The sequence below is a fragment of the Heterodontus francisci genome, chromosome 41, assembly GCF_036365525.1.
Source record: "Heterodontus francisci isolate sHetFra1 chromosome 41, sHetFra1.hap1, whole genome shotgun sequence".
Lineage (NCBI taxonomy): Eukaryota > Metazoa > Chordata > Chondrichthyes > Heterodontiformes > Heterodontidae > Heterodontus > Heterodontus francisci.
The window spans coordinates 31380710-31401400 of record NC_090411.1 but is presented as its reverse complement, the minus strand read 5'-3'; the positions used below and the strand labels follow the sequence as shown (position 1 = coordinate 31401400).

The window sequence follows — 20691 nt, the reverse complement described above, 5'->3', positions numbered from 1 at the left end:
GCACAAGCCTCCAAACTACTCACCTACCTGACCCTTCAAACACCACCTGCCCCTCATGTGCCAGGGTCTGCACATCACACATTGGGCTGATCAGCCATCTCAGAACCCATCGAACCGGAGTAGAAGCAAGTTATGCTCGATCCCGAGGGACTGCTTAGGAGTCTGTGCGCCCTGCTCTAATTATCTTCAGCCTTTAACCCTAATTCACATGAAGACTACGCTTGATTTTCACTTTAGAGGGACTAATACTCGACATTGGGATTTAAGATTCTCACGAGTTTGCAGAAATTGGATCCAGGATTTCTTTTTCCCCTATGTTGGGCACAATCCTCGAGGACGAAGGGACACAGTTTAAAGTTAAGGGTTTCATGGGGAGAAGAGGCTATTAGGCAACATTTTTTCAGTAGGAGTGTTAGAAATGTGCAGCAGGTTACTAGTGAGGGAGGGAGAACAGAGAACCATGGCAGGGTTTGAAAAGAAAGGAACTGGGTGAATTCCTGTTAGTAAAGGGGAGTCAGGACTGTTAGCTCCCGAATCACAGTGAGGGAAATGAAGAAAGTTCTGGATGGATCAGCTCATGGCCAAAGAGCTTCCGTCCAAAATATTACTCCGTTACTATGCGAAAGTCATCACTCAGAGTACAACTGTACTCCAAGGGAGAAAGACAAACTTTCAGCATCAGAACCAATATCGCTGATGTTTTGCTCCCCAGGAGCCCATTGTCATAGTGACCTACCACGACACAGATATTGCTACTATCCCTTCAGGGTAAAATTGAAATGCAATTTTAATTCAGATTATTGATTAATTCAATTTTTTTTAAACACACTGAAACGAAACAATTTTTAACCCTGAAGGAAATCGGCTGCAGCATGCATCTTGTATCAGATAAAACTGGCTTCTTCCTCGTTGCAAAGTGCATTTAAAGCGATTTGGAGCACGGCAAAGTTGTAACATCCGAGATAAATAATCAAGTTTAACTCAGTGCACCAGCGAGAGCGGAGGCTCGGCCTAAACAGACAGCCTGGCTCCAGGTGCTCACAGAACGAATGGTTTGTCATTAGCACCGGTGAGGCTGTGTCACTGAAGATAAATGAAGATTACGAGATGTCAGCACTCACCGTCTTTGTCGATGCAGTCAGGCTTTCCATCTCCTCGTGTGTTACCCAGACGTTGCCCGTGTTCTGGTCACATGGCCCAGTCATGTCAAAGGTCAGAGAGAGGAGAGGCCGAGAAAAAGAGGGAGACACAGATTCAGAAACTTGACAACACCAAGAAATTGACGTGTATAAACATCCCTCTAAAGAGATACCCTGTTCACTGACTTTTAAAACATACTTAGTGAGTGAAAGAGCAGGACAGAGAGAGAGCATGCGCGCGAGGGGGACAGGGAGAGAGAGAGAGAGAGAGAAGCCACAGAGAGAGAGATTGACAAACAGCGACAGAAAGACAAGCCAGAGAGAGAGAGAGAGCAAGAAAAGTCAGAGAGAGAGAGAATGTCAGACAGAGAGAGAGAGAGAGAATGTCAGAGAGAGAGAGAGAATGTCAGAGAGAGAGAGAGAGAAATGTCAGAGAGAGAGAGAGAGAAATGTCAGAGAGAGAGAGAGAGAGAAATGTCAGAGAGAGAGAGAGAGAGAGAAATGTCAGAGAGAGAGAGAGAGAGAGAAATGTCAGAGAGAGAGAGAGAGAGAGAGAAATGTCAGAGAGAGAGAGAGAGGCCAGAGAGAGAAAAGAGAGAGATAATGAGACAGAGAAAGACAAAGAGAGGGAGACAGAGTTAAAGAGTTAGGGAATGCTTGACTTATTTTCAGGGGCAGCAGAAGTTTTTTTAGTCTTTATTGAAGTAGAGGATCAATGGATGGCAAGGGGAGGGGGTTGGTGTTGGGGGAGGGGGTGATGGGGGCCGAGGGAGGCCATGATTGATTCAGCCACGCACTCTGTCTGGAGTGAGAATGGATGGACTGAATTGTCTTTTCTCAGTCTGCTTTTAGCTCTCTATGTAAGGGTTGATCCAGCAGTCCCAGAGAGAGCATCTTAGAAAGTCGCAAAGCCCGCGCTCTCAGTAAGTGGCGGATTCTCTCTTACACGTCCTTCATTTCTGGTACTTGGTGCTCCGCGCTTCAATAAGATCCCCTACCATTCGTGACACAGTTGGTGCAGAGGGACTGGTCAGGGACACCATTTCCTGGATGGCCAACCGAAGCTTCAGTCTGTGCAAGGGATTGCTGATTCCGATCTCACGCTGGATCTCGGTGTCTGACAAGGCCGACATGATGGCTCCACTCTTGACATTGGCTCGACAGGCTGCCACATACCAAGCGGGCATCCCTACCCACAGCTAGAGAGAGAGGGAAAAAAAAACACCTTCCTTAAACACTAATACACTGCGAGCAGCTTACAGAGAAGTCTCCCGACTGCAGACCTCTCCTTTATACTGTTTTCTCCAACCAGAAGCGAAGAATTTTACAGTATAGAGAGGCCAATCGGCCCATGCTAACTCACTGAAAGAGCCATCCGCTTAAGTCTCTCCATCCTCTCCCTCACCCCATTCCCTTTTAAACTCTTTCAAATATTTATTAACTTGTGTTTTAAATGCGATTGCAGATTCTGCACTCAACACTGTTTCTGATAAGACAATCTATGTTCCAACAATCATAAAATTATTTCTCCCACCTCTCCCTTTTAGCAAGGATCTTAAATTTATCCCCTCTAGTTACTGACTGCCTGAGCAGTGGAAATAGTTTATTTACATCATCAGTTCAAACATCAAAGGAAGCTGGGCCGTTCAGGGTGATATGAGGAAGCACTTCTTCACACAAAGGGTAGTGGAAATCTGGAACTCTCTCCCCCTGGAGGAGTGGGGGGTGGGGGGGTGGGGGACGTCAATTGAAAATTTCACAACGGAGATCGGTAGGTTTTTATTAAGCAAGGGTATTAAGGATTACAGAACCAAGGCGGGTAGATGGACGTTAAAATACAGATCAGCCATGATCTAACTGACTGGCAGCACAGGTTCAAGGGGCTGAATGGACTCCTCCTGCTCCTATGTTCTTATAAGTCACACACCATCCCGACCTGGGCGTTTATCACCCTTCATTGCTGCTGGATCAAAATCCTGGAACTCCCTAATGGCACGATGGGAGTATCTTCACCAGACGGGTCTGCAGCGGTTCAAGGCGGCAGCTCACCACCACCTTCTCAATTAGGAATGAGCAATAAAGGCCGACCTCGCCAGTGACGACAACAGCCCGAGAATGGATAACAACTTTATTAAAATGGGGCCCCACTTCTTGGGGCTCCGTTCGAATGCTAAGTGCTCAGTTCCTCCAGTGCCTGCCCTCCCCTCCCCATCTCTCCTATATTAGATACGTCTGTGGGAAATGAGATCTTTTTACCTCCAGCCAAGCCACGACGGTGGGTCCATCCCACGAGGCGAACGGAAGACCCTGGTGACATGCCTCTTCTAGAAGCTCGTGCCTGGAAAGCAAGGTTTCATTCCTTCACTGAGATTGAAATCTAAAAAGGAGCTGGCATAGAATTTTACAGCACAGAAACAGGCCATTCTGCCCATCTGGTCTGTGCCAGTGTTTATGCTCCACACAAGACCTCCTCCCATTGAATGACTATTAGCCTCCCTACCACTGTAGCTTGTTAATATAACCAATTGATGTCTTCATTTTTGAAGTATTTTTTTTTTCTGACAAAGTTGGGCATGCTGTGGAAAGGGACATTTAGTTATTTATTTTCACTTAATGCCTGATGCTCTGCGGCAGAAATTTGTTTTTTTTAAACGCAAAGATTCATCACCTTGAGTGCATAAGGAAATAAATAAGGAAATCAGTGCCCAAAAAAAAAAAGGCGTAGACTGCATTTATTCACCGCCTTTCACCAGCTCAGGCAGCCCCAAAGCACTGCACAGCCAGAGGTACTTTTCCGAAATCTAGTCACTGTTGTAATGTGGGAAACACGGCAGCCAATTTGTGCACAGCAAGATCCCACAAACAGCAATGAGATAAATGAGCAAATATTGCCTTTTTCAAGTGATGTCAGTTGATAAACATTGGCCAGGACACTGGGGAGAAATCTCCTGTTCTTCTTCAAAATAGTAGCCGTGGGATCTTTTATGTCCACCTGAGAGGGAAGAGGAGACCTCGGTTTAAAGCCTCCACGAACGACGGCACCTCCAACAGTGCAGCACTCCATCAGTACTGCACTGAGAGTGTCAGCCTAAATATATATGCTCAAGTGTCTGGGGGTGGGACTTGAACACATGATCTTCTGACTCAGTGGTAAGAGAGCGACCCGCTGATGTCAAGGCTTTAAGTTACATTAACTAAATTAATGATATTAAATCTCACTCAGGGGTGAGGATGTGTTTCTGAATTCTGTATCGAACGTAGGAACGAAAAAGGAAGGTGAGGTTTGATTCTGTGGATGTATTTACAAGCAATCCAGCGTGACACTTGGTGATGACGAGATGTGATATCACAAGCAGGTTTACATCATAATGAATGACTCAAACATTTGGAAGGAGGAGGGGAGAGATAAGGGAGGGCTCTGTTGTTAATGTACTGTAACAAACATTACACAGCAGGGCTGTGTTTTATTAGACCAGAACGCTAACAGTTAGTTTTCAAAGGATATTATTTTGTAAATTGGAGTAGAATTCCTGACCAGCACAAGGGCGGCACAGTGGCGCAGTGGTTAGCACCGCAGCCTCACAGCTCCATGGACTCGGGTTCGATTCTCCGCCTGTGCGGAGTTTGCAAGTTCTCCCTGTGACCGCGTGGGTTTTCGCCGGGTGCTCCGGTTTCCTCCCACAGCCAAAGACTTGCAGGTTGATAGGTAAATTGGCCATTGTAAATTGCCCCTAGTGTAGGTAGGTGGGAGGGAATATGGGATTATTGTAGGGTTAGTATAAATGGGTGGTTGTTGGTCGGCACAGTCTCGGTGGGCCGAAGGGCCTGTTTCGTGCTGTATCTCTAAATTAAATCAAAAAATTAAAAAAGAATTGCATGTTAGACTATCTGAGGATTTCATATCACAAATTTACACACTGCTGTCAGTAGCTGGGAGAAGCCAGCAACTGGAGCACAACACTCGGAGTTACACTGCCCCGAGACAGTGCTTCCTGTACTCCTGGACTAACACTGACGAGAGACAGTGCTTCCAGTACTCCTGGAGTTACACTGACCAGAGACAGTGCTTAAGTTAATAGAATGTTATTGTTTATCGCGAGGGGAATTGAAGACAAAAGTAGGGAGGTTATGCTTCAGCTATGCAGGGCATTGGTGAGACCACATCTGGAGCACTGTGTACAGTACTGGTCTCCTTATTTAAGGAAGGATGTAAATGCATTGGAGGCAGTACAGAGAAGGTTTACTAGACTAATACCTGGAATGGGCGGGCTATCTTATGAGGAAAGATTGGACAGGCAAGGCTTGTATCCTCTGGAATTTAGAAGAGTAAGAGGCGACTTGATTGAAACATATAAGATCCTGAGGGGTCTTGACAGGGTGGATGTGGAAAGGATGTTTCCTCTTGTGGGAGAATCTAGAACTAGGGGTCACTGTTTAAAAATAAGGGGTCGCCCATTTAAGACAGAGATGAGGAGAAATTCTTTCTCTCAGAGTGTTGAGAGTCTTTGGAATTCTCTTCCTCAAAAGGCGGTGGAAGCAGAGTCTTTGAATATTTTAAGGCAGAGGTAGATAGATTCTTGATAAGCAAGGGGGTGGAAGGTTATCGGGGATAGGTGGAAATGTGGAGTAATCTGTTCAGCCATGAACCTATTGAATGGCGGAGCAGGTTTGAAGGGCGGAGTGGCCTACTCCTGCTCCTAATTTGTACGTCCGTATCTTCTTGCACTCCTGGAGTCACTCAGCCCAGAGATAGTTCCTCCTGTCCTTCTGGATTTACACTGCATCGAGACGCGGGACTGAGTTTTTAGGCCCCGTTAGGGGCGGGTGCAGAATTTCATGCCGCTGGCCGGTGTGCTATATCCCCAGCTCCATCCCACCCCCGGGCCATTTTCCTGGAGGTGGGATGGGAGGTGTGACAGGGTTACCTGCCTGCAAGCAGCAGGTAGCCAATTCAGATAGTTGATGGCCACTTAAGGCCTATTGTTGGAGGCTGACTTGGATTTTGCCTGGAGATCCCTGCAGGCAGCTAGGAAGAGGGAGCTGCCCGAAGTTGGCCTCCCAGCGGCAGGGGTGGGAGGGGCCAGTGCTCCGAGCCCGTTTAGAGTGTTAATTGTGTATCAATTGTTTGATTATAAGCAGATGGAGAGTGTTAATTAGGGTCTTATAAGCAGACACTCACGGAGACTGGTGGTGGTTTTGATTGAGGAGCTACATGTTTGAAATCCTTTTTACTCTGCACAATAAATGTGAAATTGAGTAAATATAGGCTCCAGCATTATCCTTCCACAACACACATTCTGGAATTTAACAGAGGCCCTCCCTGCTTGCCTGCCCGGCTTCAGTTGCAGCCGCAGGTCGGCCTGTGGAAGAATTCCCCCACCACAACGGTGGCCCCGCTGCTACGGCCTTTTTTAATTCAAGATTTAAAAAAAGTTGGAGAGGGCACCTCCATTTTTGAGGTACACTCTCCCTCACTTACCTGCCATGGCAACCTGCTGCTGCTTCCAAGCTGGAGGGCCTCCTATTGGCCCTCCAGCTTCGAGAGGCCGCCTGCCATTCTTATTTGGACAGTGAGCCCTCCCTCTGGCCATTAATTGGCCAATTCAGGGAAAATCACAGGCGAGTGACTGTTGCCCTCTCAGGACGAGCTCCTGACCCCCATTTTACTGCTGAGCCCTTGAAGCCCGCAGTGAAGATCCCACCCCAGGTCTCTGTGTACCAGACTGTACAACTGAACACAAATGCTCGACAGGAATCTGGTTTTCCAACGGTAAAAGCAACGTAAAAACTTACTTTTTCTTATTCCTTCGGTCCTTGTCCACTGGGCCCCCCAATTTCGAGAGTCCCAGTGGGTCTTGAGGGGACATCTCGGTGTCTGGCGTCCCAGCTGAAGAAAGAACAAACACTGCGTTAACCTCCTGCGTCTGAGGTAAAGACAGACAAAGAAAGACACCAGCCAAGAGCGACTATATTGCACGCACGGTTCGAGTGTGTGTGTTCAGTTGCACTCTCCATCTGGCAACGGGATGGAGGGAACATGTTCTGCCACAAACACATATGCAGCTCCAGTTGCTGCAGAGTGAGCGAATCACAGGAGTTTACAGCGCAGCAGGCCATTGGTTCCATCATGTCTGGGCCGATCCATTGCCCTTCACATATCCCTGGATCCCCTCTGTTTAGTTTTTGAATTGTGTCCAGATGACTTGAGTTCTAATCCCTCCAGGGTCTCGTGCCCCCTCCCCATCTCTGTAACCTCCTCCAGCCTTAAAACTGCCCCCGAGATCTCCGCGTTCTGGTCTGTCATCCACCTCCCACTCCCTTTAAGACATTCCTTAGAAGTTAGCTCATTGTCCTAGCTTTTGGTCATCTGACTGAATATCTCCTTATGTAGCTCGGTGTCAAATTTTGCTGATAACAACTTGTATTTATGTAGTTCCTTTAACAAAGAACAAAGAACAGTACAGCACAGGAACAGGCCATTCGGCCCTCCAAGCCTGCGCCGATCTTGATGCCTGTCTAAACTAAAACCTTCTGCACTTCCGGGGTCCGTATCCCTCTATTCCCATCCTATTCATGTATTTGTCAAGATGCCTCTTAAACGTCGCTATCGTACCTGCTTCCACCACCTCTCCCGGCAGCAAGTTACAGGCACTCACCACCCTCTGTGTAAAGAACCTGCCTCGACACATCCCCTCTAAACTTTGCCCCTCGCACCTTAAACCTATGTCCCCTAGTAACTGACTCTTCCACCCCTGGGAAAAAGCTTCTGACTATCCACTCTGTCCATGCCACTCATAACATACTAAAACATTCCAAAGACGCTCCACAGGAGTGTTATAAAGCAAGCTTGCGTGTGACTCCAGACCCATGGCAATCCGGGTGACTCTTAATTGCCCACTGAAATGGCCGAGCAGGCCATTCAGATGTATTCAAGATGGCGGCCAACTTCTCAAGGGCAATTAGGGATGGGCAACAAATCCTTGCCAGCGATGCCCAGGTCCCACGAATGAATACATTTTTAAAGATGGAATTATGGGTGTACAAAACCCACCTTGTGACGAAGGCTCCCTGACACCGTGTCCCAGACGGCCCTTTTCCTTTTTTCCAAACAGGCGGCCGATGGATGACTTAATGCTCTTCTTCTTTGGGACCTTGTGCAGGGAGTCTTGGCTGCTGTTGCTGCTGCTGCTGCCCAGACCGTCCTGGAAAGCTGACAAACTGGCAGCGCCACACAAATATTACAAGTTCATTCGTTTAGACAGAACCCCTTCCCCCACATCACCTCCTACCGAGGCCTCCCTCAGCCTCAACTCACCAGCCGCAGAATCAAAAGAATTCAGAGGACTTCTGTTTATAAAATGAAATTATATAATACATAATTTATAAAAATTAAACTAGAATGTCAGCCATATCTCAGTGGGTAACAATCTCCCCCGAGAGTCACAAGGTTCAAATGCCATTCTAGGGCTTGAGCACAAAAGTCAAGGCTGACCCTCCCAGTGCAGTACTAAGGGAGTGCTGCACTGTCCGCGGTGCCGTCTCTCAGATGAGACTTTAAACTGAGGCCCCGTCTGGTTGCTCGGGTGGATGCAAAAGATCCTCTGCGCTATTTTGAAGAAGAGCAGTTGGGGGGGGGAGGGGGGAGGTGGGAGTTCTGCCCGATGCCCTGGCCAATAGTTATCCCTCGACCAACATCACAAAAGAAAACAGATTATCTGGTCATCATCACATTGCTGTTTGTGGGATCTTGCTGTGCACAAATTGGCTGCTGCGCTTCCTACATAACAATGGTGACTACACTTCAGAAAGTACTTCATTGGCTGTAAAGCGCTTTGAGATGTCGTACAAGGCGCTATATAAATGTGAGTTTTTCTTTCTAATGTGTTCCGTTTTTGTTGCTATTTTTCTCTTTCGCCTCTCCTGAAGGCTGTTGAGTCTTCACAAGGCATTGTGGGTGGCATTTAGTACTTGGCCAACACACCAGGGGAGCTCTACACCACACCAGCGGGCCTGGGCGACAGACTTTCAGCACCGCGGCATGGGGTCATGTGTCAGGATGGGTAGCGACGCCCGGATTTCCCGACGTGATGAGCTCTGGACCCTGGTTGCACAGGAACCCTGGCATCTGCCAACAGACAGGGAGTCACCCAGTGGGCTGCCCTGGGCCCTCCAGCACTGGGCAGAGGGGTAAAGGATCCCCTACACCTGGCTCACCCCCATTACTGGGGAAATGGCATTTGGCAGAGAGGCAACAAGGAAAGGAAATTCTGACAAATTGACACTGGGGCAGTTTTGAATCCCTCCTGACATTATAAAAAAACATCATCTCACGGATGCTACAGGAACAAACTCCATGTATTGTCTCCAAAGCTTCACATTTGTCTTGTACAAATCTTGTTATTAATAACAAAGGTACCGACACAATAAAACTCAATGAAGGTATCTCATTGTGCACTGTGCATAGCTAGAGGCAGTCACTGAAGCCATAAGAGCTCCTGGTGCCTGAGACAGAGATGACGGGCACTTGTGATTCAGAGCATGATCAAGATTCCTAACATTCTTATAGTGCACAGTACTACATTGAAATTTACAGCACAGAGGGAGGCCATTTGGCCCAACTGGTGCACACGAGCCTTCTCCCACCCCTCTTCATGTAACCTCATTAACATATCCTTCCATTCCTTTCGCCCTCATCCTGCTGCCTCTTAAATTCATCGATACTATTCACCTCAACCACTCCCTGTGGTAGGGAGTTCCACATTCTCACCACTCTCTGGGTGAAGAACTTTCCCCTGAATCTGTTACTGGACTTATTAGTGACTGTCTTATATTTGTGGCCCCTTAGTTTTGTTTGCCCTCACAAATGGAAACATTTTCTCCATGTTTACCCTATCAAACCCCTTCATAATTTTCACGGCCTCTATTAGCTCACCCCTCAGCCTCCTCTTTTCCAGAGTAACAGCCCCAGCCCATTCAGTCTTTCCTTACCTGCGGACCTCCCGATTGTCATCCAGAGCACTGGCCTGCAGTGCCTGGGTGACCCTTTCCAGTCGAACAGCCCGGGGGGTCGGAGGCGGGGATGTTTCGCACTGGATGGTGGGCTTGTCCTCGCGGGAGTCCTCCCGGGTCAGGGAATTCTGGAAGAGGAGAAACATCCGACAAATAAAAATCTAAAATCGATAACAGGCAAAGATTCGGAATGTTGAACAACTTCCTTAGTTGCGCACGTGAAGCATCATATAATCATGGAATAGTACAGCACAGAAGGAGGCCATTCAGCCCATCGAGTCTGCGTCAGCTCTTTCAAAGAGCAATCCAGTTTGTTCCACTGCTCTGCTCTTTTCCCATACCCTTGCAGTGTTTTTTCTTCAAGCATTGCACCAATTCCGAGCATTCCCAGGCCCAGAGATGAGGAACAACACTCCTACATAACTTGTTCCCACCTAGTTACAGCAACACACACTTCCAGGCCAGGCACAGAATGACTCCGGTAGAGTGGACCTTTCTCATGGTTGTCTCATTTTGGTCTCAGAAGCAGTGCTCCACACAATTGTATATTTCCAGTTCATCATTTACCAGTACAACAGAGTTTATGACGTCCAAAACAAATTGAAATCACACCTACAGCAAATCCATCGAGAATGGCCAAACTCAAGCCCGTTAGAGGTTAATTTTGCCCTTTCCACAGGGGTCACAGTCTCAGAATAAGGGGTCGGACATTTAGGACTGAGATGAGGAGAAATTTCTTCACTCAAAGAATTGTGAAATTTTGGAATTCTCAACCCCAGAGGTCTCTCTGGATGTTCAGTCACTGAGTAGATTCAAGACCAAGGTCAATAGATTTTTGGGTACGAAGGAAATTAAGATGAATGGGACCACCACCTGCAAGTTCCCCAAGTTACACACCATCCCGACTTGCAACTATATTGCCGTTCCTTCACTATCAGCACATAATTAGGAAAGCTAATAGAATGTTATTGTTTATCACGAGGGGAATTGAATACAAAAGTAGGGAGGTTATGCTTCAGCTATACAGGGCATTGCTGAGACCACATCTGGAGTATTGTGTACAGTACTGGTCTCCTTATTTAAGGAAGTATGTAAATGCATTGGAGGCAGTACAGAGAAGGTTTACTAGACTGATACCTGGAATGGGCGGGTTGTCTTATGAGGAAAGATTGGACAGGCTAGGCTTGTATCCACTGGAGTTTAGAAGAGTAAGAGGTGATTGATTGAAACACAAGATCCTGAGGGGTCTTGACAGGGTGGATGTGGAAAGGATGTTTCCCCTTGTGGGAGAATCTAGAACTAGGGGTCACTGTTTAAAAATAAGGGGTCGTCCATTTAAGACAGAGATGAGGAGAAATATTTTCTCTCAGAGGGTCGTGAGTCTTTGGAATTCTCTTCCTCTAAAGGCGGTGGAAGCAGAGTCTTTGAATATTTTTAAGGCAGAGGTAGATAGATTCTTGATAAGCAAGGGGGTGGAAGGTTATAGGGGGTAGGTGGAAATGTGGAGTAATCAGTTCAGCCTGAACTTATTGAATGGTGAAGCAGGCTCAAGGGGCCAAGTGGCCAACTCCTGCTCCTAATTTGTATGTTCATTTGTTCATTGGTCACAATCCTGGAACTCACTCCCTAACAGCACCGTGGGTGTATCTACCCCAAATGGGCTGCAGTGGAGAAAAAGGCAGCAGTTCACGAATTAGGGATGGGCCATAAATGTCAGCCTTGCCAGTGATGCTCACATCCCACGAATGAATTTATTTTTAAAAATGGGAATAATGCAGAAAGCTGGACTTGAGGTAGAAGATCAGATATAATCGTATTGAATGTCGCAGCAGGTTCGAGGTGCCGAAAGGCCTACTCTGGTTCCTATTTCTCATGTGCCAATGTTCTTTCTCAGTCAGGCTCCCCTCTGTAAACGTCAGCAGATCCAAAACTCTGCTGCCCAAATCCTAATTCACACCACCCCCTTCACCCTCGTGCTCACTGACCTACACTGGCTCTGGCTCGGCTTTGAACTTAAAAATTCTCATCCTCTTGCACGGGTCCCTGCGGCAGAAGGTGAAAAGCTTACCGCATTTCCGACGCTGAGCCGATCGCACTCTCGGGCAGGGCTGTGCGGTGTCAGCCTGGGCGTAGAGTGCCCGCTGTTCGGAGGCGAGGGGCTGGCAAGCGTCGAAGCAGTGACCGAGTGCGGGATTGTAGGGGCCGAGCGATACCGGCCCGACTGAGGCCCCTCCAGGGTCCCGCTGCCCACCCGACTTTCGATCTCTTCTGCTCTCAGTTCTGTCGTTTCCTTCTCCTCTTGAATCATCCTGAAAGCAACCAAACACATGAGGAATTCACCAAACAGTGTGGCCTTCTCTGTCGGACTTTGCCTCCATTGTGCTGCATTTGAAGCCATGAATCATACAACATAGGAGGACATTCAGCTCATCATGTCTCTTTGAAAGAGCTAGCCAATTAACCCTGCTCCCTCTTTCTCCATAGACCTGAAAAATGTTCCCCTTCACGCATTTATCCAATTCCCTTTTGAAAAGTTATTTCCGAATCTACTTTCACCCTGCTTTCAGGCAGTGCATTCACAACAACGCGCTGTGTAAAAACTCTGATCTCTTCCATTCTTTCGTCCATTAGCTTAAATCTGTGCCCTCTGGTTTCCTGGGAGTTTTTCCTCATTTTCTCTATCAAAATTGAGAGAGAGAGAAAAAGAGATGGGGGAGGGGTGGGGGCGAGAGGGAGTGAGAGTGTGCATGTTGGAAGAGAGATGCTGACTTTGTATTGCACTGAATATACACCATTACGTGAAAGACTTAATGTTATGCCTGGGTCCCCAAAAGGGAACATTTCTATTCACTTGTGAGCTCATCAGCAGGTTAACATGTATACACACACACATACTACCTCCCGCTCTGAGACACAGCCACCTTCGCTAATTAGTGGAAACACTTCTCGCTGGTTGTCTACAACAGTTCCAAAGACCACGCTTCTTCCAATGAACCTCTCACCTTATTTCCTTGTTGATGGCTTCTAGCTGTTCCTGAAGCATCAGGGCGAGCGTCTGGACGTCAGTCTGCCCACTTGGGGACAGGACGTCAGTCGAGCTGAATATCGTCTCCCGGTCATCATCCTCGATGTCCGAGCCATCCACGTCACTCTCAAACGCTTGGGCTACATTGGCCAGGACATTTGCCTGTTGGGCACGCTCCCATTCCTGTTCATTCAAGGTCTGCACCTGCTCGCAAAGGGCAACTCATCAGAAGCAGAATTTATTCCCAATTAGTGGCGCTTGTATCAATTTACAGCTGCAGCTAACTCCCGGGCACGTGCAAAGACAAAAATATCACCAGGTGACACTTTAGTGAATGAGTGAGGCTCAGGGAACAGAGGTTGTTCCAGACCAGAGGCTGCTGACACACTGTCTAGCCTTACATTGGATAAGCAGCTAAAGGAGAGAGGAAGTAGGGTCCACGGAACCGAGAGGCCAGGCCAGACAAGACCCTTCAAGCTTTCTATCAAAGTTCCTTTCTAAAAGGAACAGATTGTGACTATCCCAGGTCATCAGAAGCACCTTCTCTTTAAACAAACTCTATTCTTAACAAAACCACGAACAAGAAAGGAAATCTTTATTTTTGTTAAACAACTGCCAAATCCCGAGATGAAGTCATCCTGCGCCCATTGGTCAGGATCAGCCCGTGCTTCACGGGTTTCTAGTACCTTGTCAGTGTTGAACACCATGTGCCCCCAGCCTTCCTGCAAATGACCTCACTCTGCTTGGCTGTACAGGGTCGGAGGTCACCAGCACTGACTGAGAGCAGCCTGTTCCACACTAGCAAGCGTGCAATACATTACAGAGAAATGCACTGATCTGTTCACTTACATGCTGCAGAGTCCGTAAGGAAGCAGGAAGATAGGGTTGAGAAAGCAAGAGTGAGTGAGAGAGAGACATACACACATACATATCCTGTTAACATTTAGTAAGAGAGCAAATTAGCAAGAGGAGTAGGCCAATCAGCCCCTCTGGGCTGCTCCACTGTTCAATCAGATCATGACTAATCTACATCTTAACCCAATTTCGCCACCTTGCTCCATATCCCTCAATAACCACACGCTACAAAAATCCATGAATTGGGGTCTCGAAAGCACTAATTGACCCCCAAGCATCACAGCCTTTTGGGGTGGGTGGAGGGATAGGGGTTGGGAGTGTGAGTGAGTGGGTGGGGGGGGGGGGAAATGGTTCCAAATTTCCATTACCCTTGGCGTGAAATAGCACTTCCTGATCTCGCTCCCAAATGGCCTGCTTTAATTTTAAGATTGTGTCCCCTTGTTCTAGATTCACCGACTAAAGGAAGTAGTTTTTCCCGTAACTACCCTACCGAATTCTTTGAATATTTCGAACATCTGGATCAGGTCATTCCTCAGTCTTCTAAACTCAAGGGTATGTTGCACATCACTGGTTTTCAATCTCCTCTCCCAAGGCTCTCCATAGCTACTACACTCCGAAGCCCAGACAGCCTTTGGATTTTACAGTCAGCAACATAATTCTTTTCATCACAGGGAAGCTTTCTTTCTTGGGCTCTCCATTTCTGCAGTCGAATTAAACAAACTAGCCTAATACGTCCCAAAGTCTTGCCTGCTCCCATCAGGCTATATTTCAGCTACCCGAGTCATGCGTAAAACGGACCTCTGTCCCAGTAAGGAGAAAGGCTGGACTATTAGCAGTCCCTCCAACTTTCACCATACATGTCAACACCATATAAGCCAATGCCCCAAAGGGGATGGGTAATCCTGGCTGGATATAACGGGAAGCACTTGCAGGGATATGGGGAAAGAGTAGGGATATAAGACTAACCGAACAGCTCTTTCAAGGAGCCAGCACAGGCATGATGGGCCAAATGGCCTCATTCTTACGATTCTAAGCTTTGGCTCTTGCCAACCAGCGCCCGGGCTTTAAGGGCTTGAATGCGTGGAATGCGTCTCTACTGGCAACACGTGCACTCTGTAATCGGGTAAACAGAGAATCAACCCGCATGAACTACTCAGTCTGCTCTGAAGATTCTTAAAACATGGCCAAGTGGCTCCGTACATTTAAAAAATAATCAGTAAAAAAATCCAGGGGTGTGGAAGGGGGGGGGGGGGGGGGGAGCAGAGGAATGGGAGCCGAAGGAAATATTTTAACATATAAGAGAGTTATTGCGATCCCGGAACGTTTTGCCTGAAAGGGCAGTGGAAGGAGATTCAATAGTAGCTTTCAAACGAGAATTGGAAAATACCTGAAAAGGAGGAATTTGCAGGCATATGGGAAAAGAACAGGGGAATGGGACTGATTGGATCTGTGAAAGAATTATCCAGCACAGGCATGATGGCACGAATGGCCTTGCTTCTGTGCTGCATCTATTCTATTCTATGTGACAGATATGCAGCTGACCAAAAGCAATGCTCTAACCTACAGGAATCAGTTTACTGCCTTGTCACACACTTGCTAACATTACAACTAATCTGTGTCAACGCAGGGCTACACGTGGACATATACACAATGTTCAGTCAAGTAATTGCACTTGTAAAGTTGCTGATCGAGCACGTTGCATTCAGTTCAGAAAATAGCTGACATTCACAATCATTTGAGCCAATTTCACAGAGTGCTTTGATATGCAATACTTTTAACCGTGACTAGCTTTTCACAGAATCTTAGACAGTTCTGCCCATCATGCCTCTTTGAAAGAGCTATCCAGTTCGATCTTTCTCTGTAGTTCCGCAATTTTTTTCTCCTTTTCAAGTATTTATCCAATTCCCTTTTAAAAGCTACTATATGAATCTGCTTCCACCGCCCTTTCAAGCAGCGCATTCCAGATCACAACTCGTTGTGTAAAAAAAAAATGCTTCCCTCTGGTACTTTTGCCAATTATCGCAAATCTGTTTCCTGGTTACCGACCGTTCTGCCAGTGGAAGTGGTTTCTCCCTGTTTATTCTATCAAAACGTCTTAGAATTTTGGACACCTCTATTAAATCTCGCCTTAACCTTCTCTGCTCTAAGGTCATTGAGGACATGTTTCCCTAAACTGCCCACTGTAAAAGAAGACAATGCTCGCCAGTGACATCTAAGTTTATAACTGGGATTCTGGTGCCGAGTGGCATTACACCCGCTTAATCCATCAGCTTACCTTTGAGGGGTCATCCTTAAGTGCTGCCCAGCGCCCTTTGTGGGGCCTTCGAAGGACCCCTGTGGTGCTATAGATGTCCATGTGACTGCCCATGGGAATGCCGGAGCTTTGAGAGTATCTCAGCTCGGACGCACTGCCCGGGAGTGACCTGTTATTGCAAAAAGAAAGCAACAAATAGCCGTACAATGGATAGAGAGACCCGAGTCATAAGAAAACCTTTGCATATTTCAATATTTATTTACGGAATGTGTGTACACTTCTTTCAGTGGCCTCCCTGGCTGCAGTAATTGCCGGCGATGGGGCAGGCATTGTTCAATAACTGTTCAAATACCAAACGCACTAGAATATATTCTGCAACACCCAATGGCAGTCCGACCTGAGGGAGTCTTTGACCTCACCTGCCAATCGTGTGTTGGCTGTTGTGTCGGCATTCTACACCTATTCCACACTGGGTCCCAACAAACACATCCACTGTCATATTACCAAGCATCCCCAGGAAATCCCTGGTGCGTGGGGTGGGAAAAGGGCAAAAATTCTGTTTTCCCCCTCCAACAAACCACCTGCATTTATATAGCACCTTAAACATAGTAAAGGAATTTCACAGGAGTGTAATCGGATGAAAATTGACACTAAACAAGGAGACATTAGGACAGGTGACCAAAAGCTTGGTCAAGGAGGTAGATTTTAAGGAGTGTTTTAAAGGAGGACAGAGGTAGGAGGGAATTCCAGTGCTTAGGGCCTAGGCAGCTGAAGGCACGGATGATGATCACAGCTGAAGGAAGTCACCTCCGGGGAAACAATAATTCCCCAGTTTCACTGAAGAGGAGACTCGGAGTGCAAACCATGTAATACAGAATGTGGACCCTGTCCCGAAAACAAGCAGGTTAGGGCAAAGGCATCGGGACGATGTGCAGAAGAGTTTGTGTCTGGCATCTGACTGAGGTCCAGGTACCATCACTTCTATTGTATAACCTCCCTGGTTGAACTTCAAAGGGTATAAGCGGTATATAAAGCTTTTAACCCCGCAGGCTGAATTAGCTCGGTCTCACCATCTCCTATTTTTTTTGGTGTGTTTGAGGAGGGCAAAATTCTGTAATCCAAGTGACTGCTCTGCTGACCTTGTGTAATGACTGTGTTTAATAAATCAGACTCGCAGTTTATAGGCTAAGTAGCACAGTGAGTTAGAGTGTTTTGTCTCCTATTATGTAAGGACTAGGGGAACACTTCAGCAGCGATGATTGATTCAGTTTGCTATTTACAGTAGTGAGGGCTTCTATTCAATCCCATTACTGGATATGCAGCTTATAAAGCCTGGGCTTTAGGGACCATACGAACAGGAGGAGGCCGTTCAGCCCATCAACTGCTTTGGAGAAACTGGGGATGAAGGTGGTGAAGACTTGTGAACTATCAAGTGGGATTGGTTATGTACAGAATTGGCCTGGAGTCACCAGGAATTGAAAATTAATCTCCAGGGCGTCGCTGTGAACAACTCTCGGGAGAGAAAAAAAATAAAGCATTGGTTGGGGGGGGGGGTCTAAAAAAATTTTTTTTTTTTTGCAATTTCTTTACTGTTATTTATAAAATATTGGAGATAGGAGAAAAAAGTACAGTTTCACCAACAGTCATGATTAATCCAATTGGGTAATAGAGAGCCCGCTCACTTTCCGATTGACTGTGGGAAGGGAATGAGCTCGGAGGATGGGCCAATGGCAGCAGTGTTTGGGGGGGGGGCGGGGTGGGGCAGTTCAAGGTGGGAGGTCATGTGATGAAACCTCCAGGAATACGCCTAGAATTGGAAACGGAGTTACAAATCTGTTTTCGGGGGGGGGGGCAACGCAGGGGTAGGGGGAGGCGAATGACCACAGGTGGAGCTCTCAAAAATGTTTGACTCGTTGTTAATGGGAAAGGGCTAACACTTGCACATCTCTAACCTCCAATGTCAAATAAATCTGGTTTCAGCTCGATCGCAGTCTATTCTATTCACCTCGAATAAGCGTCACGAATCCCAGTCTTTGCTCTCAGCTGCTCGAGCTCAGTCTGCATCCTCTCCACCTCCGCCATCAGCTGCTCCTGTGAGGAGAAAGTGATTAATCACTGCACGTCGAAATACCCGAGAACATAAAACCTGTCAAACCAAGTGGCTCCGAAGACACGGCTGTCAACATCGATAGAACCTCCCAGCAAAACCCACAGAGAATCGGCAAGCAAACATGCAGGAAAGTGCTACGTGTCAGCTGTGGCTCAGTGATTAGTGTTCTGGCTTGAGTCAGAAGGTTGAGTGATCAGGTCCCGTTCCAATAGCACGCAATCTCAGCAGTGCAGTACTGAGAGAGGGCTGCACTGTCAAAGGTGCCATAGTTGGTCATAAATGAAGGTTCAGATGGCTGTAAAAGATAACTGAAGAACTGTGGGTGGGTTAAGGGATCCTCCATGCATCTGAGCCACTGTTCATGCCTCGAACAGTAACAGTAGCCAAACGGATTAACTGGTTATTTATCTAAGTTGTACAGTGCAAACTGCACTCCCTTTTGTGCCTACGATGGGCCGGTCCGTATAATATTCCACACATGAAAAAGCAAGTGTAGCTTTGTAAACATATGTGCAAATATTTAGTCAGTTGAATAAAATACGTCAAAAGGCACCAAACACACATTGGAGCTCAGTGTGCACTCCAAGCATTTCAGTGAAATTCAGTCCAATCATCTTGTAGAGCAGCAAGTTACAGCCAGCAATAGGAGCAGGCCATTCAGCCCTTCGAGCATGGTCCGCCATTCAATTAGATTATGGCTGATCTGCACCTCAGCTCTATCTACCTGCCTCTGCTCCATATCTCTTAATACTCTTACCTGACAAAGACCCATCTCAGCTCTGAAAGCTCCAATTGACCCCCAGAATCTACAGGCTTCTGGGGGTGGGAAGAGTTCCAGATTTCCACTACCCTTTGTGCAGAAAAAGGCACTTCCTGATTTTGCTTCTGAACAGCCCAGCTCTAATTTTATTGACCATGTCCCCTCTTTCTTGATTGTCCGACCGGAGGGAATAGTTTCTACACAAAAGGCTCACACATAATGGAGGTGGGAATGAGTGAAATGTTCAGAAAAGCCCTAAAACTGGAACAAACAGCTTGTTGCTTTCTTCACTGTGTCACCGTTTATTGGATCACAGGAACAGGAGGCCATTCAGCCCCTCGACCCTGTTCCGCCATTCAGCGAGGTCATGACTGATCCATGACCTAACTCCATTTAACCTGCCTTTGTCCCATATCCCTTAATTCCTTTGATTAACAAAAATCTATCAATACATTCCAGATTTAAAATTAACAACTGATCCAGCATCAAAAGAGCTCCAAGCTTCTGCGTGAAGTAGTGTTTCCTAATTTCACGCCTGAAAGGTCTGGCTTAAATTTTGTGACTCTTCCCCCTAGTCCCCAGCGAGCAGAAATAGTTTATAAAAGGCATTTCTGTGCACATGTGCTTTGCCCACTCGACAGGACGGCCAGTATAAAATGCTAACGTTAATAAAATTAAGAATCTTTGCACAATTGTGGCTTCCCCACCAGGGGATATCGTTTCTCCACATCTATCCTATCAGATCCTCTAAACATTTGAAATGCTAATGTGAAAGATGGTGAAGCAGTGGTCATGTCACAACCAGTCATCCAGAGGCCTAGACTAACGACTCGAGGACATGGGTTCAAATCCCACCACAACAGCTGGTGAAATTTAAATTCAGTTAATTAATAAAAAATTCAATCAATGAATAAAAAAAAAAATAAATCTGGAATTGAAAGCGAGTCTCAGTAATAGTTTCACGGCACCATCATCAATTGTTCTAAAAACCCATCTGGGCACGATGTCCTTTAGGGAAGGAAATCTGCCGTCCTTACCCGGTCTGGCCTACATGTGACTCCAGACCCACAGCAATGTGGTTGACTCTTAACTGCCCTCTGAAATGGCCTAGCAAGCCACTCAGTTGTCAAGGGCAATTAGGGATGGGCAACAAATGCTGGCTTTGCCAGTGACACCCACATCCCATGAAAGAATTTTTTTTTTAAATGCAGCAGGGCTGCATTTACCCATGGAAAAAGAGCAAGCAGCGTTGCAAGAGATGCAGATCCCACTGCGGACAATGGTTTTCACCTTCTGGATTCTCCTTACGATTACTTTCACTGTGAGGAGGAGAGGAACTGCACCTGCCTCTGTGTCTCATTCAGTAAAAACGGGACAAATGGTTTCCCTTCAATAATAATCCAGGTCATTGCACAGAAACTCACTCATAAGAATCTTCACACGATCCTTTGCACACCAGTGGCATGAGGTACATAACATTCCTCATAGGCTGAGCCCAACGTCAATCAGTCCCAAAATAGACAAGATGTTAAGGGGAAG

At 46.8% G+C, this 20691-nt stretch overlaps 1 protein-coding gene across 7 annotated transcripts in view; it reads right to left on the bottom strand.

Moving 5' to 3' along the window:
* ppfia3 (PTPRF interacting protein alpha 3) overlaps positions 1-20691 on the bottom strand; it is a 105248-nt gene that overhangs the window by 18163 nt on the left and 66394 nt on the right. For all 7 annotated transcript variants that reach the window (XM_068019709.1, XM_068019711.1, XM_068019710.1 and 4 more), the window contains 10 exons: positions 18288-18373; positions 16304-16451; positions 13151-13377; positions 12217-12457; positions 10128-10276; positions 8191-8357; positions 6933-7026; positions 3396-3477; positions 2138-2338; positions 1122-1184 (listed from right to left, as the gene is read on the bottom strand). In XM_068019709.1, coding sequence (XP_067875810.1) covers positions 1122-1184; positions 2138-2338; positions 3396-3477; positions 6933-7026; positions 8191-8357; positions 10128-10276; positions 12217-12457; positions 13151-13377; positions 16304-16451; positions 18288-18373 — 1458 coding nt within the window. The remainder of the gene's footprint in view (positions 1-1121; positions 1185-2137; positions 2339-3395; positions 3478-6932; positions 7027-8190; positions 8358-10127; positions 10277-12216; positions 12458-13150; positions 13378-16303; positions 16452-18287; positions 18374-20691) is intronic.